The sequence below is a fragment of the Podarcis erhardii genome (assembly GCF_964252035.2).
Source record: "Podarcis erhardii genome assembly, chromosome: 2".
NCBI lineage: Eukaryota > Metazoa > Chordata > Lepidosauria > Squamata > Lacertidae > Podarcis > Podarcis erhardii.
The window spans coordinates 54,266,034-54,285,074 of NC_138498.1; the positions used below are offsets into that span (position 1 = coordinate 54,266,034).

The 19,041-nt window shown below is 40.8% G+C and overlaps 1 protein-coding gene across 4 annotated transcripts in view; it reads left to right on the forward strand.

Annotated features, from left to right (window-relative positions):
• Positions 1-19,041, forward strand: part of DPYSL3 (dihydropyrimidinase like 3) — a 57,689-nt gene that overhangs the window by 15,818 nt on the left and 22,830 nt on the right. For 2 of the 4 annotated variants that reach the window (XM_081852112.1, XM_081852113.1), the window contains exon 2: positions 18,216-18,304. In XM_081852112.1, coding sequence (XP_081708238.1) covers positions 18,216-18,304 — 89 coding nt within the window. Of the gene's footprint in view, positions 1-6,114; positions 6,335-18,215; positions 18,305-19,041 lie in introns of those variants that run through there. The other 2 variants (XM_081852114.1, XM_081852115.1) reach the window with 2 other exon arrangements.

Sequence of the window (19,041 nt, forward strand, 5' to 3'; positions counted from 1 at the left end):
CAGTATGGAAGGGTTCTACCTTCCCATCCCTACAGTACCAAGGTCTTGATTAATTCAGAGGGAGGAAGAGAGAGTTGTTGCTTTAAAAAAATGAAAAGTTTGGGAGAACCAATCATGGATCTCAAACATATATAATTTGGCCCACTGCTGCAGAAATTGGGTGAGGCATATATCATATCATATCATGCACATCAGGAAGTCATCAATGGTGTAAAGCTGATGCAGAGTATGCATACTGTTTCCAGTGTGATTTTTGGCAGAAGCAGCAAGACTTAAGCACTTTTCTTTAAAAAAGAAAGAAGAAAAGAAAGAGTCTTTACAAGGGTAAAAAAGAGATATGAAACAGGCCCAGAAAGGAATGCTGGCAGCACATCCCATACAGGATGAATGTAGGGAAAACCATCAAGTGGAACAACTTCTAGCCTAGACTTGGCATGGAAGTTGATGTCTTGTGCAGTGAATCTGAGAAGTAAAAGCTTTTTCAAAAATGTCATTAAAAATGAATGTTTAAAAGAATAGAAAATGTGACTTGGCAACAAAGAAAGCAGAACCTCCCCTCACTTCCCAGAACATACATGCAGCCTGCATGGTGTAGCGTGATGTAATGGTTAGTGTAAGACTAGGACCTGGAAGACAAGGGTTCAAATCCTCACTCAGCCATGAAACTCATTGGATGATCTTGGACGAGTCTTGGCCTAATCTTCACATGGTTGTGAAGTAGATTAAATGAAGCAGGAGAACCCTGTACACTGCCATAAGCTCCTTGGAGCAATGGCAGGATATAAATATACAAAATAAATAAATAAATATTTTTTTTTCTAAAATGCCATTAAATCACTTTCTTCAAAGAAGCTTTTAGATGTGTTGCTACAGGGAAAAATTGAACTTCATTGAGAATACTGGGTATTGCAATATAGTTAATTAGTGCAGAAAGTAATGGTATGAAGATATGTCAAACTTTTGTCAGCTGACAAATATTCATTATGTGGCAGCATTCATCTTGTAGTTGCAGAGGCAAATCAATAAATGTTACAGAGGCCCAAGAGGGATGGGTGGTATGTGGTTGTTTTTTTTTAAAGGGATCTGTATTTAAACTACACTACCCATTATCCAGGATGCAGGTGGCGCAGAGCCTAGTACTTGCCGATCAGAAGGTCGGCAGTTCGAATCCCCGCGACAGGGTGAGCTCCTGTTGCTCGGTCCCTGCTCCTGTCAACCTAGCAGTTTGAAAGCACATCAGAGTGCAAGTAGATAAATAGGTACCTCTCTGACGGGAAGGTAAACGGCATTTCCGTGCCCTGCTCTGGTTCGCCAGAAGTGGCTTAGTCATGCTGGCCACATGACCCGGAAGCTGTACGCCGGCTCCCTCGGCCAATAAAGCGAGATGAGTGCCGCAACCCCAAAGTCAGTCACGACTAGACTTAATGGTCAGGGGTCCCCTTTACCTTTATGTGTACCTTTACCCATTATCCAGTAATACACACTGGGTAGAATTCAGTGTTGTACTATTACAAACATTTCGCTTGACAAATGGAGCAATTCTGCCCCTCCCTTTCTGGATATTCTCCCAACACCAGCAGCCCTACCAAGGGTAGGGGGCGCAGGGAAGCAAGGGGAAACTCCCATTGTGTCAGTGCTTGCATGGGGCTTCTGCTGATGGGGTTTGTTAAGTGAATCCTGATCACGAAGTTTTATCTAAAAGATACACAAGTGAAAGTTGCGTCTGCTCATTCCCCCCCCCCATCCCACTGCAGTTCCCCATACTACACATTAGCTCTTTCCTAAGGGTCCTCTAACCTCAGGAGAGGTTTTTCCGGGAGCTGTAGTGGGCCAGAAAATCCTGTTATACAAGCAGACTTATATCTGCCTAACTTTGGATGCAACTTATGAAACGATGTGTGTTGTAAAAAGGTAAAGGTAAAGGGACCCCTGACCAGGCCAGGTCCAGTCGTGGCCGACTCTGGGGTTGCAGCGCTCATCTCACTTTATTGGCCGAGGGAGCCGGCGTACAGCTTCCGGGTCATGGGGCCAGCATGACTAAGCTGCTTCAATATTTGAAGGACCATCCCTTGTTTTTATATTATGTATGTTCTTTGCCACCCTGGAATCTATTGGATGAAGGGCAGTATACAAATAATTTAAACAAATAAATAAAATTTAAAAAGTGCTTGGTTCCATTTGACCAGGCTGACTGCCATCCACCTGCAGCAATGCTGATTTACTAGATCTGTGCTGCTGCTCTCCAGAGACAGTTTACCTCTTTGGTAAAGGTAAAGGACCCCTGACAGTTAAATCCAGTCGCGAATGACTCTGGGGTTGCGGCGCTCATTTCATCATGTGGCCAGCATGACTAAGCCGGTTCTGGCGAAACCAGAGCAGCACCCGGAAATGCTGTTTACCTTCCCACTGGAGCAGTACCTATTTATCTACTTTCACTTTGACGTGCTTTCGAACTGCTAGTTAGGCAGGAGCTGGGACTGAACAATGGGAGTTCACCCCGTCGCGGGGATTCGAACCGCTGACCTTCCGATCTTTAAGCCCTAGGCTCAGTGGTTTAAACCACAGCGTCACCCACGTCCCTTTACCTCTTTGAAGAGAGTGGAAACCATACTTGCAAATGATTTGAGAAAGGCTCCAGGCCCACATGCCATTGCTGTGTTGAGAGTGCCACTGCTTTTGTAACCTAAATGGCACCATTCACAAGCGGACAGTATCAGGCTTAGGGGAACCCAGAGATTGTAGAAGCACAAGTAATTTCTATGACAAACTCTAAGGGGAACTTCAAAAACATCCCCCAAAGGATTGAGCGTGCTCAGTGGCTATGGAGTTTGGGATATGAGGAGAGGAAGGAAATGGATACAATAGAAGAATAGTCTTTTGCAGCTCTTCCTATGTATATGGATTTTTCAAGAGAGTTTTTATAGCAATACATAAAATGACTTGCCAGATCTTACATCACACAAAAAGTGACAGGTGCCTTTCCCCTTTCCACCATAAGTCCTGCCCCTTTCATTGAAAGTTCCATCTTTTGCTATAAATTTTATATTGTTTAATATAAGTTTGATACAAATTATTCAAAAAAGTGATTATAAAAGTTTGTTTTAGGGTATAATGTGACCTGTGTACATGGCTGTCTCAGTGCTACAAATCTGACAGCGGGTTTTGAGTCCCCGTATAGATACTAAATGTTTGGGTTGCACCTCCCCTCCCCCCCCCCGTAGATGTCATCACTAGCATCCAGCCTAGTGTTTGAAATTCCAGTGTGTGTGTATACTATAATCTCTTCAGGGTAGCCTGCCCTTTGCCCCAGCTACAGAACAGATGTAGATGACCCAACCATCCTTACCCCAAGGCTTTATGAATGCTATGACCACTAGGAATAAGCCTTTCCATTGACCAAACCAATGAGCTTTTTGGAAGACAGGGACATGCCTTTGGGATATGAGAACTAGGAAAGGTATAAATGTGAAGGCTGTTTTTTTCTTACTACACTTGTCTATTGATTTATAAAATCTGTTTTCTTCTCGGGGCTAAGATGCAGAAAATGATTATTTGTTACAGAAGTTCCATGTCTTTCTGTGGAGATCCTGTAGACTAGGAAATCCAAATATTTTTATTAAGGGGATTTAATGGAACCACTAGTATATGTGCATTGCAGAAATACTCAATTTTAATTAAATAATATGCTGCACAAGAGATAAAATTAACTTTGTGCTATTTCTGAAAAGAAACTCTAGCCATAGGTAGTTCTGATTACTCACTGTCTCTTTCGCTTTATATTTAACAACAATTATTTGCTGTGATCTTTCTGTGTTTGACAAACCCACCACCTGCAACAGCTCCAAGAGAGGAGGAAGGGGATTCCTTCTACTGTAATTCCCAGTCTCTAAGCATAAGCCGCTCCACTGAGCATTTTGATGGATGCCCTTGGCTCACTTTTAATCTTCAAACCAGTATTGGCTTTTCCTTGGCATGCCAGGTGAGATGCATGCAAAAGAGGATATCTGAGAGTGGAACAAGAGTAGAAAGTGGGAAAGGTTAATGTAGCAGAAGGATGCAGGTTAATCAATATGCATAAAGACTCATACAAAAGAAAGCCCATGTTTGGGTCCACTTTATTCTCTAACTTCTCTGCATGAATTCTTAGGGTGGTGTAAATTGTTGAAATGTGAAAGTCCCTGGAGGTAAAAGTTCTTCATTGCATATTTATCAAAATGAAGAATCACTGAGCAACAAGAGCTGTTACGTTACACAAGTCAGAGTCATTTAGTCATTTGCTAGCTACTGTGGAGTTACTGAATTTCCAGTCAACCCAACTGGCAAATGTTTTTGTCTCCACTGAAAATAAGCGTTTCTAAGGGTAAGTGTGAGCCATCTCTACTGGCATAGTCTGTCGGCTGACATGGTAGGTGGTGGACCCTAAAGTGGCTCTGTGGTCTGAGCACCCACAGTCCTGGACTCCTACCAAGGGGTTTGTGGTTAAAACCCTGGGTGCTTAGTGGGAATTCTAGAATGTGCCTTAGGATAGTTTGCTTCTTCCACAAGCTCTAGTGGCTGACTATACAATATTTCCCCTGCCCCTCCCTTCAGCTTACAGAGCAGATATTTTGTACATATGTTCTGCAAATGGATGAGATTATCTCACCTCAGGTATGAAGCGCAATATCCACAAACCACATCAACAATCTTAGACCCCCAACCACACTGTAAAACTTTTTAGAACAAAGAAAGTTTATATTCCAGAGGGCTTGATGATGAGAAACTTTTTGATTTTGCTTGTTTTGTGCCCCCCCCCCAGCTTTATGTATGTCAATTTCTTTTCACAAGCCCTGAAAGAAATGGATTTTGAAATAAAAACCTTTGAAAAAATATTGATCATTTTGACAAAAATAAATAAATATGAAAATTCTAAAAAAAAAAACAACAACGGGTGGGGGGGTTGTTGTTCTAAAATAAAGTTAGGTATTGTAACCCTGTTGCACTTCTCCCTTTCCTGCACACACTATTTTCCGAACAACAGCAAGATTTTAAAAATGGATGGGTTTTGAATTCCTTAGGGAGCACTTTCCAGTGAAATAGAGTTGAAATGGGTTAGGTTTTCAAGCTTGGTCTAAAACCATGATAACAAGAAGATTACTTTGCAGGGGATGGTGGAAGAATCACCACAATATGAAAAATGATGTGTGTCACAACACATTATTGTGTCAGCTGCATTGTGTAGGTGTGTCATGGGAATGCTCCCCATGCTTTTCCCAGGGCTGGAAGGGGGTTAGTTTATCCTCCGGTTTGCTAGTAAAACTGAATTACTGTGGCTCGAAATGATGCATTGTCTAAAATCTGTGTCACCAAATTGGAAAGTTTGGAAAGCTGTGTAGGGATTTCAAGGAGACTTACCAAAGAAACACTGTTGTAAATATGAGTACTAGCTTAACTACCTCTTCCTTCACAAAGTTTTTAGTCTACTTTACCATATGCCAACTTAGCTGCTACTCTTCCACTTATGTACATTTTGTTAAAGCATCTGTTTTAGACAAGAAACAAACTAGAGTAAGGTTACCGGACGTCCCCGTTTCCTGGGGACAGTCCCTGGATTTACAAATCAGTCCCCATACAAAATCCATTGAAGTTAAAAAGTGTCCCCAGATTCATTGAAAAAAATCTGGTAACCTTACACTAGAAGTCATTTGTTGCTCAAAGAGAGGAAATATCTCTGACCATTTTCCACTGGGTATCTATGGATACTAATTCCTAAAATCTTAGCTGCTTGCTAGTCTCTGGGAAGTTTGATGTGCTTTTCTGACTGCTCCCTTGAATTGTCAGTGCTGGCTTGTAGCTCCTTGCTTCTTCTGCAGTAGTTAACGTCCCTGGAAAAGAGCTTATGGGCCTTGCCCAGTCCCTTTGCAAATCTGGTAGCCAGTCTTTCCACTGCTACCCTCTAGCGGCTGTCATGCCTTACTGCTATGACAGCAGCTCGGAGTGGGTGAGGCAAATAAGGCGAGGAGAGAAAAATCAATGCACAGAGAAAGCGAGACTGGGAAGAAGGAGAAGGGAGGAGTCGCCTCATCAGCCATTCCTGTCTTACAGGGTCCCAGCTGTCATTGGTAAAAGAGGAGGGAGGGAGAGGATTTACTATTGTGTGAAACAAGTGGGAGGGGGCAAGACAGAGAGGAAGACGAGGAAAGGAAGGAAGCACCATTTGTTTCACCTGAGCCTGAGCTTCTTTGCAAGCTGGTACTGCTCCTAGGTTGGAGGATAGGAGCTGGTTCTATCCCTGCCACAACAGCCGAACATCATGTCTGGTTATCAGGGCAAGAAGAACATCCCCAGGATAACAGTGAGTGGCTTAACGTATCTTCTTTCGTTCTCCCCACCCTCCGCTCTTCATGTTTGCTGCATTTATGCTTCTGTCTTCACATTTGTTTTGTATTAGTTTACTCATCCCCACCAGCTACTACCCATGTCAGTCTAGTTTTGTAAGAAGCTGGTCTGATTCAATTCATAGTTGCGAGGGATATTAAAAAGCCAGCCAACTTGCAAAAATGAGGAGGTGCATGCAGGGGCAGCCCTGATTAAGTAAATCTTGGGACTTTCGTAAACTGTACAATTGTCACAGGGTTGGGGGACCTTCATTGTCTCGTGCTGTTAAATTACTGACTGGGAAGACTGTACTTGTGTGAAGCAGTAATATCAGACTGCAGTATCTTCAAGCCCCAAAATGTTCCTATCAAATCTCTCGTCTCCCCCCCCCCTTCCCCTTCATGTCTGTTGTCCATGTCTGTGGGGCATGGTGAGGATTTAGTGACGTTCTGTTTTCAACCCTGCATGTTGGGAGTAGATGTCCCTCGTTGTTCAGTTCAGGATGTTTGATCACTTTTTAAATGCTTTGGACAGACCCTTGTTTTTGTTTTTTGTTCTGTCACCACTCCTTTTTTTTTTTTTAAAGCAGGAACACTGGTATGCCTAAGTTGCCTGCTGCATAGTTTCATTTGCTGCATATTTGGGTGCGTCATGTGCTTTGACTGGCTCAGGAAAAAGAGGAATTGATTCATCTGTAAATGTGAAAGCTTTGTTTTACAAATGAATGTGAAATATATAATTTTCTCTTCTAAATAATGGTTTGCTTGTTAACATGAAATAAAAACTGTCTGTTGGAGAGCATGGGGGGAAATACTGTGAAAAATAGCAGTGTGTTTTGCATCTTTGCATCAGTGTGTGCCCTGCAGATGCATTTCCAGTGGCTTCATACTCCACCCTGATTTATTGTTGATGCAATGAAACGGCTTGCAGAGGGGGTACCCCCTTGGTCTTTAATAGGCCTGGGGTTTATTGGCGCTGGCTTCAGATGCAAGGAGTGCAGCTGTGCTTTGTCTCCAATGCATTTTAATGAAATCTTTTGTGGGATAGGGTATGCATTGGGGGAACGGGTGGCTACTCCATCTTTGAGGCAAACAAAGGAAGCAGCACAACCAAGCATGCACACACACTCGCACACACACTGGGTTGGAGGGGGGAGAAGCTTAGCAGATATTTTGTCTTCCACTGTACTTGTTTAGAGGGCAACTAATTTCACTAAAGGATTGCCTTTTCTGATGGGATTTTATTGAGTGCTTTCTTTTGTTTGCCCATTTAATGGCTTAAAAGCATTTGAATAAAATTGATGCTCATGAATTCATTTTGTGATGTGTGGGGCATATTTTCCTACCTGTGAACTTAAATAAGAGATGAGTTTATGTTAACTACAGCTGCCAGTTTGTTTTTGTCACCCCACCCCCACTGAAACAGCCAGTTTTCTTGAACCTTTTTTTGGAACAGATATTTTTCTTTTAAGGTGAAAAACATTGAGAATTGCAGACTAGACAGTTGGGACTAATTATATAAAAGAAGTAGACATAGCCAACATCTTATTTTACTCTCACATTTCTGGCAGTACTGAATTATTTGCCTTTAATGCCAAAGTCATTTAATATTTAAGCCAATTTTTACCTGCTTTCAGATAAAGCAGCTAGATGTGTACATGCACAGCATAATACTATAAAGCAGCCATGTAAAAATGTTACATTTTCTTCTCTCTTAGGTCTAGAAGGTGTGACCTACATTAGCTAGCTAAATCCCATGATATTGTTTTCTTTTGTGCTGCTGCACCTGACTGCAGCAGTTTTGCCTCTTTGACGCTCTGTGCAGTGGGGCCGCACCTATCTTGGTATTCAGCATATGCTTTCTTATGCTTTCTTTGAAATAGTGGAAAGTCCAGCTGCACTAGGGTCCAGCTGCTCACTATTGTGTGTTGTTTCGTAGTTCTGCTTTGGTTATTTTATGGCTGCAATTAGCTTAAAAAATTATGGCATTTAGTGCTATGGATCTAAAGTCAGGATAAAAGTAGTAATAATAAATAAATTCTTTGAGGGTGATATTATTCTTTTCAGGGGTTTTTAAAGCATTCTCAACAGCACTCTCTCAAATTAATGTCATTTTAAAAAGCAGTTCAAGATGGTGTAGCTGGAAAATAAATGGTAAAGTTAGGTATGCACCATTAAAGATGCATACCTAACAGTCCTCTGATAGTGTTAATAATTGTCAATTCTATACCACATGGTAACCACATAGTACAGAACTGTAAGGTGTGTACTACTGCGAGAATGTTCCTTGTTCAGTATATGAGATGTTGGTCCCCTGAAGACATGACACATTGAAGAACTGCTTTCTTAGGAGTCCGGGGGGAACCCCACCCCCACTTTCTACAGGGAGGTGCATCCTTGCATTTGAAAGGGTGTGACCACCCAGGAACCAGAAGTAATTTCCAAGAGGGAAAGGGTATACTGGTATTCAAGATTTTTTTCTGCCCACAACACTGATTGCCACATGTGGCCAGTTCAGGCTGCGCACAGCCCATCGTTGTTTCCTCATTCGACAGGTTGACTAGCAGGGGATTGCAGTGCTGTAGAAGAACATCTGAGATCAAGAAAATAAACTCTTGAGGTATAAGAGCACTGAATCCCTTTGTCATCATAGCTGGCAGTAAATCTCACTGCTAGTAATGAATATTGGAGTGAAAACAGTAGTACGCTTCCACAGGCAGTGATGTGTGCCTGGTTGTATGGGTGGGGCTCTGCCTAAACTCAGGCATAACAGTTTCTGCGTGATCCTTAGGGATAAGCCAAAATCTTGCAGAATAATAGTGTTGCTTGTTTGTACTTAGCTTGTACATAAACTAAGAAATCCACTACAACTTGTGCAGATATTCATCTTGCATATTGTTGAAAAGCAGTCTGATGAAATGGGAATGGCAGGATGTCTGTCTTGTCTTTCATACTGGTGCTCATGAGCAGCAGCTGTATTGTGCATATGTGGCTATTTTCACTGTGTTCTCAGGGCGTTGCCATCTTGAATATGGCTATACATGTATAGTGAGATTACCTAGACACCTGAATTAGGAAGATGGTGAGGTAGACTGAATAAAATAAGTTGTAGATAATATATTGGAACTGGCCAATATTGCAAAAGCTCAGTGGGCTTAGGTTAGGAAATAAAGATGTGAGACAGATAAGATACAGACTATACAAATAGTATGTGTTTTGCTCAAAATAGACTCTTAGGGATCAAAATTACAATTGATGCTATGTTTATTTTTTTAAGTCTTGCCAAATAAATTGACTATACTAAAGACAATAGATGAATCTTGGATTGCATGCAAAGAGCATGCAGATTCCGATCTGGAACATTTCACTAGTTTTTTTTACTCCTCATCAATATATTAGATCTTCACTTTGGGAAGAAAAATGGAGTCCTGAAGGTAAAGTGACTTTCTCAACTACATCTGCATCAACTACATGCTTTTATTTTTAGACCAGTCTATTTACCAGTGGGCATCTCCTAGCGCCACAGTATATTTTTGTTTATAAAAATATGGTATATTGGGGAATATACCATATATACCCAATTGGTGAACCCAGTGGAAAGTTGTTCATGAAGTTGAGCTTTCTAACAGTAGCCACACCACCAGGATAATGCATACCTTGTACAGTATGTAGAACACTATTCACTTGCCCCTGCAATTCCCAGAGATTGTGATTTTTGGATTGTCTTGGTAAAAAAGAGGGGACATAACAACACTCTTTAACAAGAGAGAGCTGCATTGTTGTCAGTGCATGACCTTTGTAATGTTTCTTTCAGTAACAGAAATAACATTTAAACTCTGCCCTTCTTCCAAGCCATGTGCCTTGTGGACTGTAAATATGTAACGTATTATCTTCCTGGCTGAAACTAACCTATTCCTTTTCTGATCTGAGTCTCAAAACATGTACCCAATTACTGTATTTCTGAACATCTTTTGGCCTGTGAAGTGTTGCAGAGGACCATGAATTGCATGTAAGTGTTAAGCAATTTGGAAGAAAAGTAATGGCAAAGTGATTGTTTTCAAGGAAGTATACCTTTATCACACACACCCTGAACAGTTTACATAGGACTCCTTGATTCAGTCATTTTAACAGGCCAAATCTGCTTAGTTGCAATAGTAGAATTCCATTGTCTGCTGTGAGACCATTCTCTATATAACTGCATTGTATAAAGAGTCTGTGTAAAATTCCATTTTCATACTCCTGCCAAGTCAGGAAGCAGCTCTAATATATGTATGTTTTATGCTAATTTAACATACTTCATTGGCCACATACCCAATACTTTGAAATATGAGTATACATCTGAGAGTCACACCTATGCCTATAAAAGTTCCAGGAAAACATCATGCGGGAGACAAGATGAACAAACTATGGAGCTACTCCAGCAGTACTCTGTGTGCACGTGCTGCCCAAAATTGTATAAGATGGCTTTTCCCCCTTAGACCTTTGAATATGTATGAAAGAAGTAGAGTATAAAGAATCTACTCCAGTCTTTCAAAAGTAAAATGAGGAGGGGACTTAAGATTTAGATGAATGTTATCTTTTTTAACAGAAAAATCTGTTCTTATAACTTGGGCTCCTGTTTGTTTTCTGTTGCTCTATTGTTTTTTACAAATGTCAAATATGATGTCCCAAAAATATGAGAATCAGGTAAGGAAGGCATGGTCTATCATTTTAAAGCAATCTGAAAGATGAAATAAATCACAAGTATGCAGTGCTATTTTTCTAGAAAAACAGGTGCCGGAACTCACCAGGAACACCTCCCCCTTTTTCTTAAAATGGCAATGGCACCCACCTGAGAGGTGTCAGAACTGAGTTCTGGTGTGTTACCCATGGAAAAAAGCCCCATATCCACCCTTCTGCCACTACCACTACTGAACCCTAACACTAGTGTTCAAAACTTTATCAGAAGATATGTTGCTTGGACCACACAAACACAGTAAAATTGATTTCCTGAGGAATACTGCCCATTGTGTTTTTTTAAGAAACCCAGTGAACAGAAATACTTCATGGCTTGTCTGTTAAAGTTCTGGGTTCTCTTGATGCTTTGGTTCCATTTCAAAGGCAAAGGGGGTGTTGGGTTCAGAAGCTAATAAGGACAGGAAGAGTAATACTCAATGGCTTGGCTTGCGGCCAAGACACTTGAAAATACAGAAGACACAGGGTTAGCCGTAGCATATATTTTCCCCCACAAGCTGGAAATACATAGGAATTGGAAACTTGATTTACAATTGGTCCTTTGTGGTAGGGATTTAAAACCAGTTATTTATTTTAGATCAATCTGCCTTTCTACAGACCATTGTTTTTGGTAGGGAGCATGCTAGTAATTGCACATTTGTGCTGCCTACGAGGAAAATTTGATCAATATAGATTTTTAAAGTCACCAGGAAAAGGGTCAATTTTAAATCAATGAGTTAAAACCAAATTTCCACTTTTCTAATTCATCTATTAACATGCATCCTAACTGGTTGTTGTAGCAATTAAAACATCTTCATACAACCTATGAATATAATCCAGAACCTCTGATCATGTAGCCTACATGGCCTTTGTACAAAAGGACTTTATGCAGATTTGGAATAGTTTTAAAATTAGGAGTGCCTGGTGCTCTTGCATATGCAAGGACACTTAGCAAGATCACTTACATGAAGATTAAGTAACCAGAAGTTTTTAGTTGTTAGCTACATTTATATCCAACCTTTCCTATAAGTATAAGACAGCATGCATAGCTCCCACCTTCCATTCTGTACTCACAACAGTCCTACAAGGTAGAGTAGTGACTGGTCTAAAATCACTTCATGGCCAAGTGAAGATTTGAACCCAGTTATCCCCAGCCTCAGTCCAACATTATAAACACTATATCACACTGTCCATTTCAGTGGAAAAGGGAAATGCTCTTTGGTTGACTTCTAAATATTCATGGCTTCCTCGGTGATAACTAGAATATATATTACATGTGTCATATCTGTAATATGTGATCTTGAAAGTTGCATATGTTTGCCTTTTGTTTCTATTTTTAATACAATATATCTTCTACAGAGTCAATTGCTTTAAACATGTTTGAACTGAATTTAGATTTTGTTTTAAACCACAAAACAAACCTAACTAATCTTTGGGAGAGAGAAAAAGTTGTTTCAGAGAAAAAAATGGTTTTTACTGATCCATCCTGTGGTGCATAATCCTCTCCAGATTTTTATAGACACCAGCTATCAAGGAATCTGGCAGAGGTGCCAGAAGTTTCAGTATCAGTCTTGGGGCCATTTCACATCTACAAACGTGACTTCCATTACAAATCTATGCAGTTAGTCTACATAGAGTGAATGTTTGCCTGTGAATTACTACAAGGATAAATAGATTGTATTCATAGTGGAGCATCAGTGCAGTTTGTCCCATTCATGATAGTGATTTATGCTTGTGAAACATGAAGGGCTGAATTGTGCTACCATTCTACCTGTGTACATTCAATCTCAACTAAAAGAAACTTGTGCATTAGTATTCCATGTGCACCCTTCTTTTCTCATAAAGTCAGTGTTGTTTTGTGCAAGGATTTTTGGATGGCAGGAGGAAAATGGGAGTTCATGGTGGCTTGCATCTTTTTAAAATCAAGCCATCTGCCTTCCTGATCTTGCTTTTGCAGTCAGACAGTACTAATGTCTCTTCCTGTACAAACTTGCAGAAGAGTAGCCAAATGAGTCTGTGCTCTTAATAGTTCATGGCAGTGTATGCTGTAATAACTTTTTAATCTTAAAGGTGGTAGATAACTCTTTGTTGTTTATCCTTTTGGTAGAAAACATCTGGTGTGTAGGGTAACATTTATGTGAGAATGAACAAGCAATAAAGTTTCCTGTAGCAACAGAGAGGCATCTTCATTTAACAGGATGCTCAAAGGAGGTAACAGAGAAGGCCTGGGATCTGTGCCAGAATTTCCAAAGAGAATCCAAGATGCACTTAGATTCTTGGTGCTTTTGTTTTGACTCCATGAATGTGATTTCACTCATCTGTATCTTGCAGATAAAATTTCCCTCAGGCCAACAGTGGCTAATGATGCAGCCTGAAACAGGGTTGGCAGGAAGACATGGCTGGGTGTGGGGAAGCAGAAATGAGCTTTGGCAGGATGAACAGTGTGTTTATTGTAATAGCCTGGGAGATCTTGGTAAGCATGCAAAAGCCCTTGAATTAGTCAGGCCCGTTTCCTGATAAGCGCTTCAGTTTCCTCTTTAGTTCCTCTTGCATACGAACGAACCCAGAACTTTCTGTGCCAGAATAGACATGATGTCATTGAATGTGCCATCCCCCACCCTTTTCTGCCTACCAACTAATGGAGTTGGTGCTGGCCTTCCTCTTTCTTATTTTACTGCTGCTAGGGCTCGACACAAATGATGATAAATGCAAAACTTTTAAATATCAATGAAACAACCACTAAGGCCATTACATTCCTGTATACTTTCGCTACAGTAACAGTAGACCAAAATGAACTTCTAACTGTGCTGTGCCTCCTCCTTTATTCAGATGCATTAGCATCAGTTACTTCTGCCCTTTAAGAATTCAGAAGGGGGAAAATGTACTTCAGTCAAAAAAGTTAAGTAACTTGCATTCAGCAGTGAATTAGGACAAGGTGGCAATAAGGGAGGTGCACACAGACCTTTTGTTCCTCTTAAGGTTTTGTTGGGCTGCAAGCATGCAGACAGGGGAAGGCTGTATTGAGCCCTGTCAGAATCGTCCCTCTGTGGGTGCTGGTACGAGCAGATTGTTGACTTCTTATTTTCTCCACATCACATAATTTTTTTTATTTGGAGATCACATTTTAGAGCACGGGTCTGAATCTAGAAGATAAAGATTTTTTTTAAAAAAGCATTGCAGATCTAGTACTGTACTGTATTAAAACAAACACAGATTGTGCTACAATGTAATTTGCACACACTTGATACATTCTGCTTATGAAATCCTGCCCTGACCTTCAACACTTTCCCACCAGCCCTTTAGTATAGGCAATGTTATTTTGCCACACCCCCTAATTATTCTGTTTGCTTCACAATTTTGGGAAACTTGGTGTCTAGAACTGAAATTGATCAGCCTAGGTGAGATTTTTGTCAAGAGCTTGCTTGTTATTTTGTGCTGAGGAAATCACCAGATATTCATTGTACAGTGGTACCTCGGGTTACATATGCATCAGGTTACATACGCTTCAGGTTACAGACTCCTCTAACCCAGAAATAGTGCTTTAGGTTAAGAACTTCGCTTCAGGATGAGAACAGAAATCATGCTCCGGCGGCACGGCAGCAGCAGGAGGCCCCATTAGCTAAAGTGGTGCTTCAGGTTAAGAACAGTTTCAGGTTAAGTACGGACCTCCGGAACGAATTAAGTACTTAACCCAAGGTACCACTGTATTTGTGTTACCGGTATGTGTACTATTAGAATGCAGAAGTTTTAGGGTAATCTAAGAAACAAGCTGAAACTGTATAGTTGTTTTTATCAGTGTATTTCATATTGTATTACAACATGTGAATAAAACTTGGAGTCCTTTTATGGGAGACCATCCGGGTGATACATATCTACCCCTGTCTCTTTCAGATGTGTTGGGCATTTGAAAAATGTTTGTAGGAGGTCTTCCAAGAAACTTTTCATTTGGGAGCAAAGCATAACAGCACACCATAAAATCAGTAAAATCACAGGTTGTGTACAAGTGAGAAAGATGATGTTTAAGAACAGAGAATTGTATTTTTTGTCTCATTGCACCTCAGGAATTACGAACTGGAGTCGTTGCTTATTTGAATTTTCACCTGTCAAGGAAGGCCAACTTTATTATAGAAGTAGATGCCATGAAGAATGAAGAGGTGGAGGGGGGGGCACTGTTGTTGCCATAAATTTCCTTCTAATATCTACAAGCCTTGGGTTATTTGGAAGACAGGTGGTGGTGTGGTCTGTACCACTAAGCCTCTTGGGCTTGCCGATCAGAAGGTTGGCGGTATGAATCCTTGCAACAGGGTGAGCTCCCGTTGCTCTGTCCTAGCTTCTGCCAACCTAGCAGTTCGAAAGCACACTACTGCAAGTAGGTAAATAGGTACTGCTGTAGCGGGAAGGTAAACAGCATTTCCAAGTGCTCTGGCTTCTGTTCTGTTGCACCAGAAGCAGTTTAGTTATGCTGGCCAAATTACCTGGAAAGTTGTCTGTGGACAAACGCTGGCTCCCTTGGCCTGAAGCAAGATGAGTGCCACACACCTTTGACTGGAATTAACCGTCCAGGGTCATTTATCTATTTGGAAGACTAGCAATTCTTCACTAGCAATCTGTATTGTAATGTCTATTCACTTAACTGATATGCTTGGACTATACTCCGAATAACCATGGAACCCATAACAGTAGGGATTCAAGGTTGCAGAGAGTAAAGAAACTAAGCAAATGTTTATGTGTAGGCTATTGTAACAGCTATGAAAACAAAGCCTGCCCTTTTTGTGTGAACGGAAATAACTATTCCTGGTTCACGAGTCATGTGTGTCAGCATGGCGCAGTGGCAGAAAGGACCACGGAGGAGCAAAGCATCTGCAAGCTCCCTCTCTGGAAGCCCACTCATTTGTGCTAAGCTAAGTGTGATGTGTGGAAGAGGTGAATGCATTTCAGAAAATGACTCTGTGTATCCAAGGGGGTATTTCTTGCATTATTTTCCCCTGATTTTTATTACGATGTTTGCATGAGGTCTTGCTTTAGATCTCATTGGGAAGTAAGATTGGTCTATGTATGGGGTAGGTATGGAACAGGGTTTCCCCAGACTTGGATTTCCAGCAGTTTTGGACTGCAACACCCATTATCCCTAGCTAGCAGGACCAGTGGTCATGGATGATAGGAACTGTAGTATAAAAACAGCTGGAGACCCAATTTTGGGTTGTTGTTGGAAACAATAGAGGAGTGCACCTTGGGGGGTGAAGTCAAACTGCTGGAACGTTGCAGCGCCTGCTGTGGCTGTGGAGACTGATATGGGAGAGACAAATTTTGTTGCAGCTGGGGTTTCTTTTTAAATAGTGTTTTATACTTTTATTATTACATTGGTTTGGCACTCTTATACATTAAGATTTTTTTTAGTTTTTTGCATCTATATTTAAACTTGTTTTTTCACAGCTGGTGCTTTTATTTTCCCCTCCCCCCCATTAGTGTTTACTTTTCTCTAGAGCCAGTGACCATCTCACTGGGTTGTTAATGAAGGGGAAGTTTATTCACTTTGGGTTCCCTCCCCCTAAATATTCATTTCCACTGCTGCAAACCTTACAGTTCCCTCAAGCTGATAGCCAAATAGCTAAAATGGAAACAATCATTCAACTTTCTTGAAGCATTTTTAGGAAGCTCATTTTTACAGTGAACTGACCTTTCTACAACATAAAAACATTGCCTTTCATCCAAAAATGTCTTAAGGCTGCAGAGCGAGCACGGAGCTTCTCCCAAGGAGGGGCTGCCCCAATTATGGTGTTGAAATGTGTGCAGTGCATGCATGGCATGTAACTGAATCCTTGGCCTGTACAGAGCTGGATGGGCACATTAGTCTGGGGGTCGGGTTTATCTGATTTTGTTGTCTCCTGTGACAAAAAGAGAGAGAAAAGATAGTGAAAAGGAAGAAGAGTACTTGCCAAAGTAACAAAAATTGTGGTGTTTTTTATTTTTTGTAAATTGCCTTAGAATTTGAGGCAAGGACATTTTAGTCAAAAAATCTTTTGAGTCAGGAATGCAGAAATCAAACATTGTCTGGGTTTGCAGTTGAATGCTGCTTTTAGGCTACCCATAGGCATCTTCTTGGCCATTGTGATAACAGGATGCTGGGCTAGATGGACCATTGGCCTGATCCATGAGACACAGTGATATGGTAACATCCAAAGGAATAACTTTCATAAATACATTAAAAAAAACTGATGCAGTGAAAGAGCCCCCCCCCCCCCGACTGGTGTAAACAGTGGGGATACGAAACTGTCTTAGTTTAACCACCAGGGACCAATTAACTCTTTCTGGAGTCCTTGGGAGTAATTGGTTCTGGCATGTACCAGCTTGCTGCTTGTGACCCAGTACTGTGGATTATGTTGGTTATTCTATGATGGTCAACCTTTTCAGGCCCGGGACCCAGCTTTAGCCCATTTGTGTACCCTCTCTAATTTTTTTAACTTAAATGGTGCTGATATTTTGACTTGCCTTAGGTCTGGCTGTGACCCAGTAATAGATCCCCATCCACCAGTTGAAGATATATGGTCTATGGCAGGCATGGCCAAACTTGGCCCTCCAGATGTTTTGGGACTAAAATTCCCATCATCCCTGACCACTGGTTCTGTTAGATAGGGATGATGGGAGTTGTAGTCCCAAAACATCTGGAGGGCCACGTTTGGCCATGCCTGATCTATAGGAAGTTGGTAAGTCTTTCCTTTGGTCCAAGTGTTGAACTAAATCTTTTGCACCTTCCAATGCAGATTATTTTAATGTTGTGAGGCCCACCCCTCCCAAATGTAATGTTGATATGATGGTGCTCAAAATTAGCTTCTACACTGAATGCTGTTAAAAAAGAGCTCTCGGAGCTGTTCAGTAGTAACAATATCAATAGCATCCAGGTGAAACTGCCGCTTGTTCATGGACAGCAGTGGGATTGCATCAGCTATCCAGCTCTAGGGAAATGGGCAGATAATTTGTAATTTATGCCAAACAGAGATGGAATTGATTAAAGATTGGGCCTACTTTAACTAAGCACAGTTCATTGGCTTTGTGTTACTCTTTCCATGGACACCCTGTATTATAAAAAGGAGATGCAAACATATGCATAACATCTGTCAAATACAAATCTTTGCTTTCTCTTCACAGAGCGACCGTCTTCTCATTAAGGGAGGGAGGATAGTCAATGATGATCAATCATTCTATGCTGACATTTACATGGAGGATGGTCTTATAAAGTAGGTATACAGTTCCCACAGCCCACTCTTTGTTTTCCTAGTGGTCAGACTATATCTATCTCTTGAAGAGAGGAATGGGATTCCAAAAATTGTTATGTGCAAGTTTATATTGCATGTATACTGTCTTGTTATTCATGTCAAATAGTCTATGATTAAGTCATTTACAGCACATGGCTTTCTATATCAGTGCATTTAAACTGTCATAGTATTTGGAGACCCTTTGCTAAAGAGAAGAGATGACAAATGTAATTTATGTTTGGTTTCTGGCTTGCCTACTGCATCATAAAAATGACTGTTACATTTATTGCAGTTAAAGATGGTAAAGATTTTCTTAAAAGAAGCTGTGTCTTTAAGATTCTCAGAGGTTTTAGGCAAAAGTTGTTATGGTTTCTGTTTTATCTGGCTTCTGGTTATGTTTATGAAGTCAAAGTAATGACTCCAGTGGTTAAAGGCTGAAATTGTTCTAGTGTGTAAATACATGCAATTAGGATTAAATCCCAGTGCAGTGAGGTTTGAGTTGTGGGATATTTTATAGCCAAGGATCTCAAATGTTCTTTGCCATTAAAGTATAAAAGCAAATATCCAGATTCTTCTGCAGGAAATATTTTTAAAAGCAGCAACAGGGGAATCAAATAATATTTAAGAGGAGGAAATTGTCCAAGTGTTCAAACCCTGAGGGAAAAAGGCAATTTATTAACTGCTGGTTTGTTGCCACAAAGACATTTGGAAAGAGTACC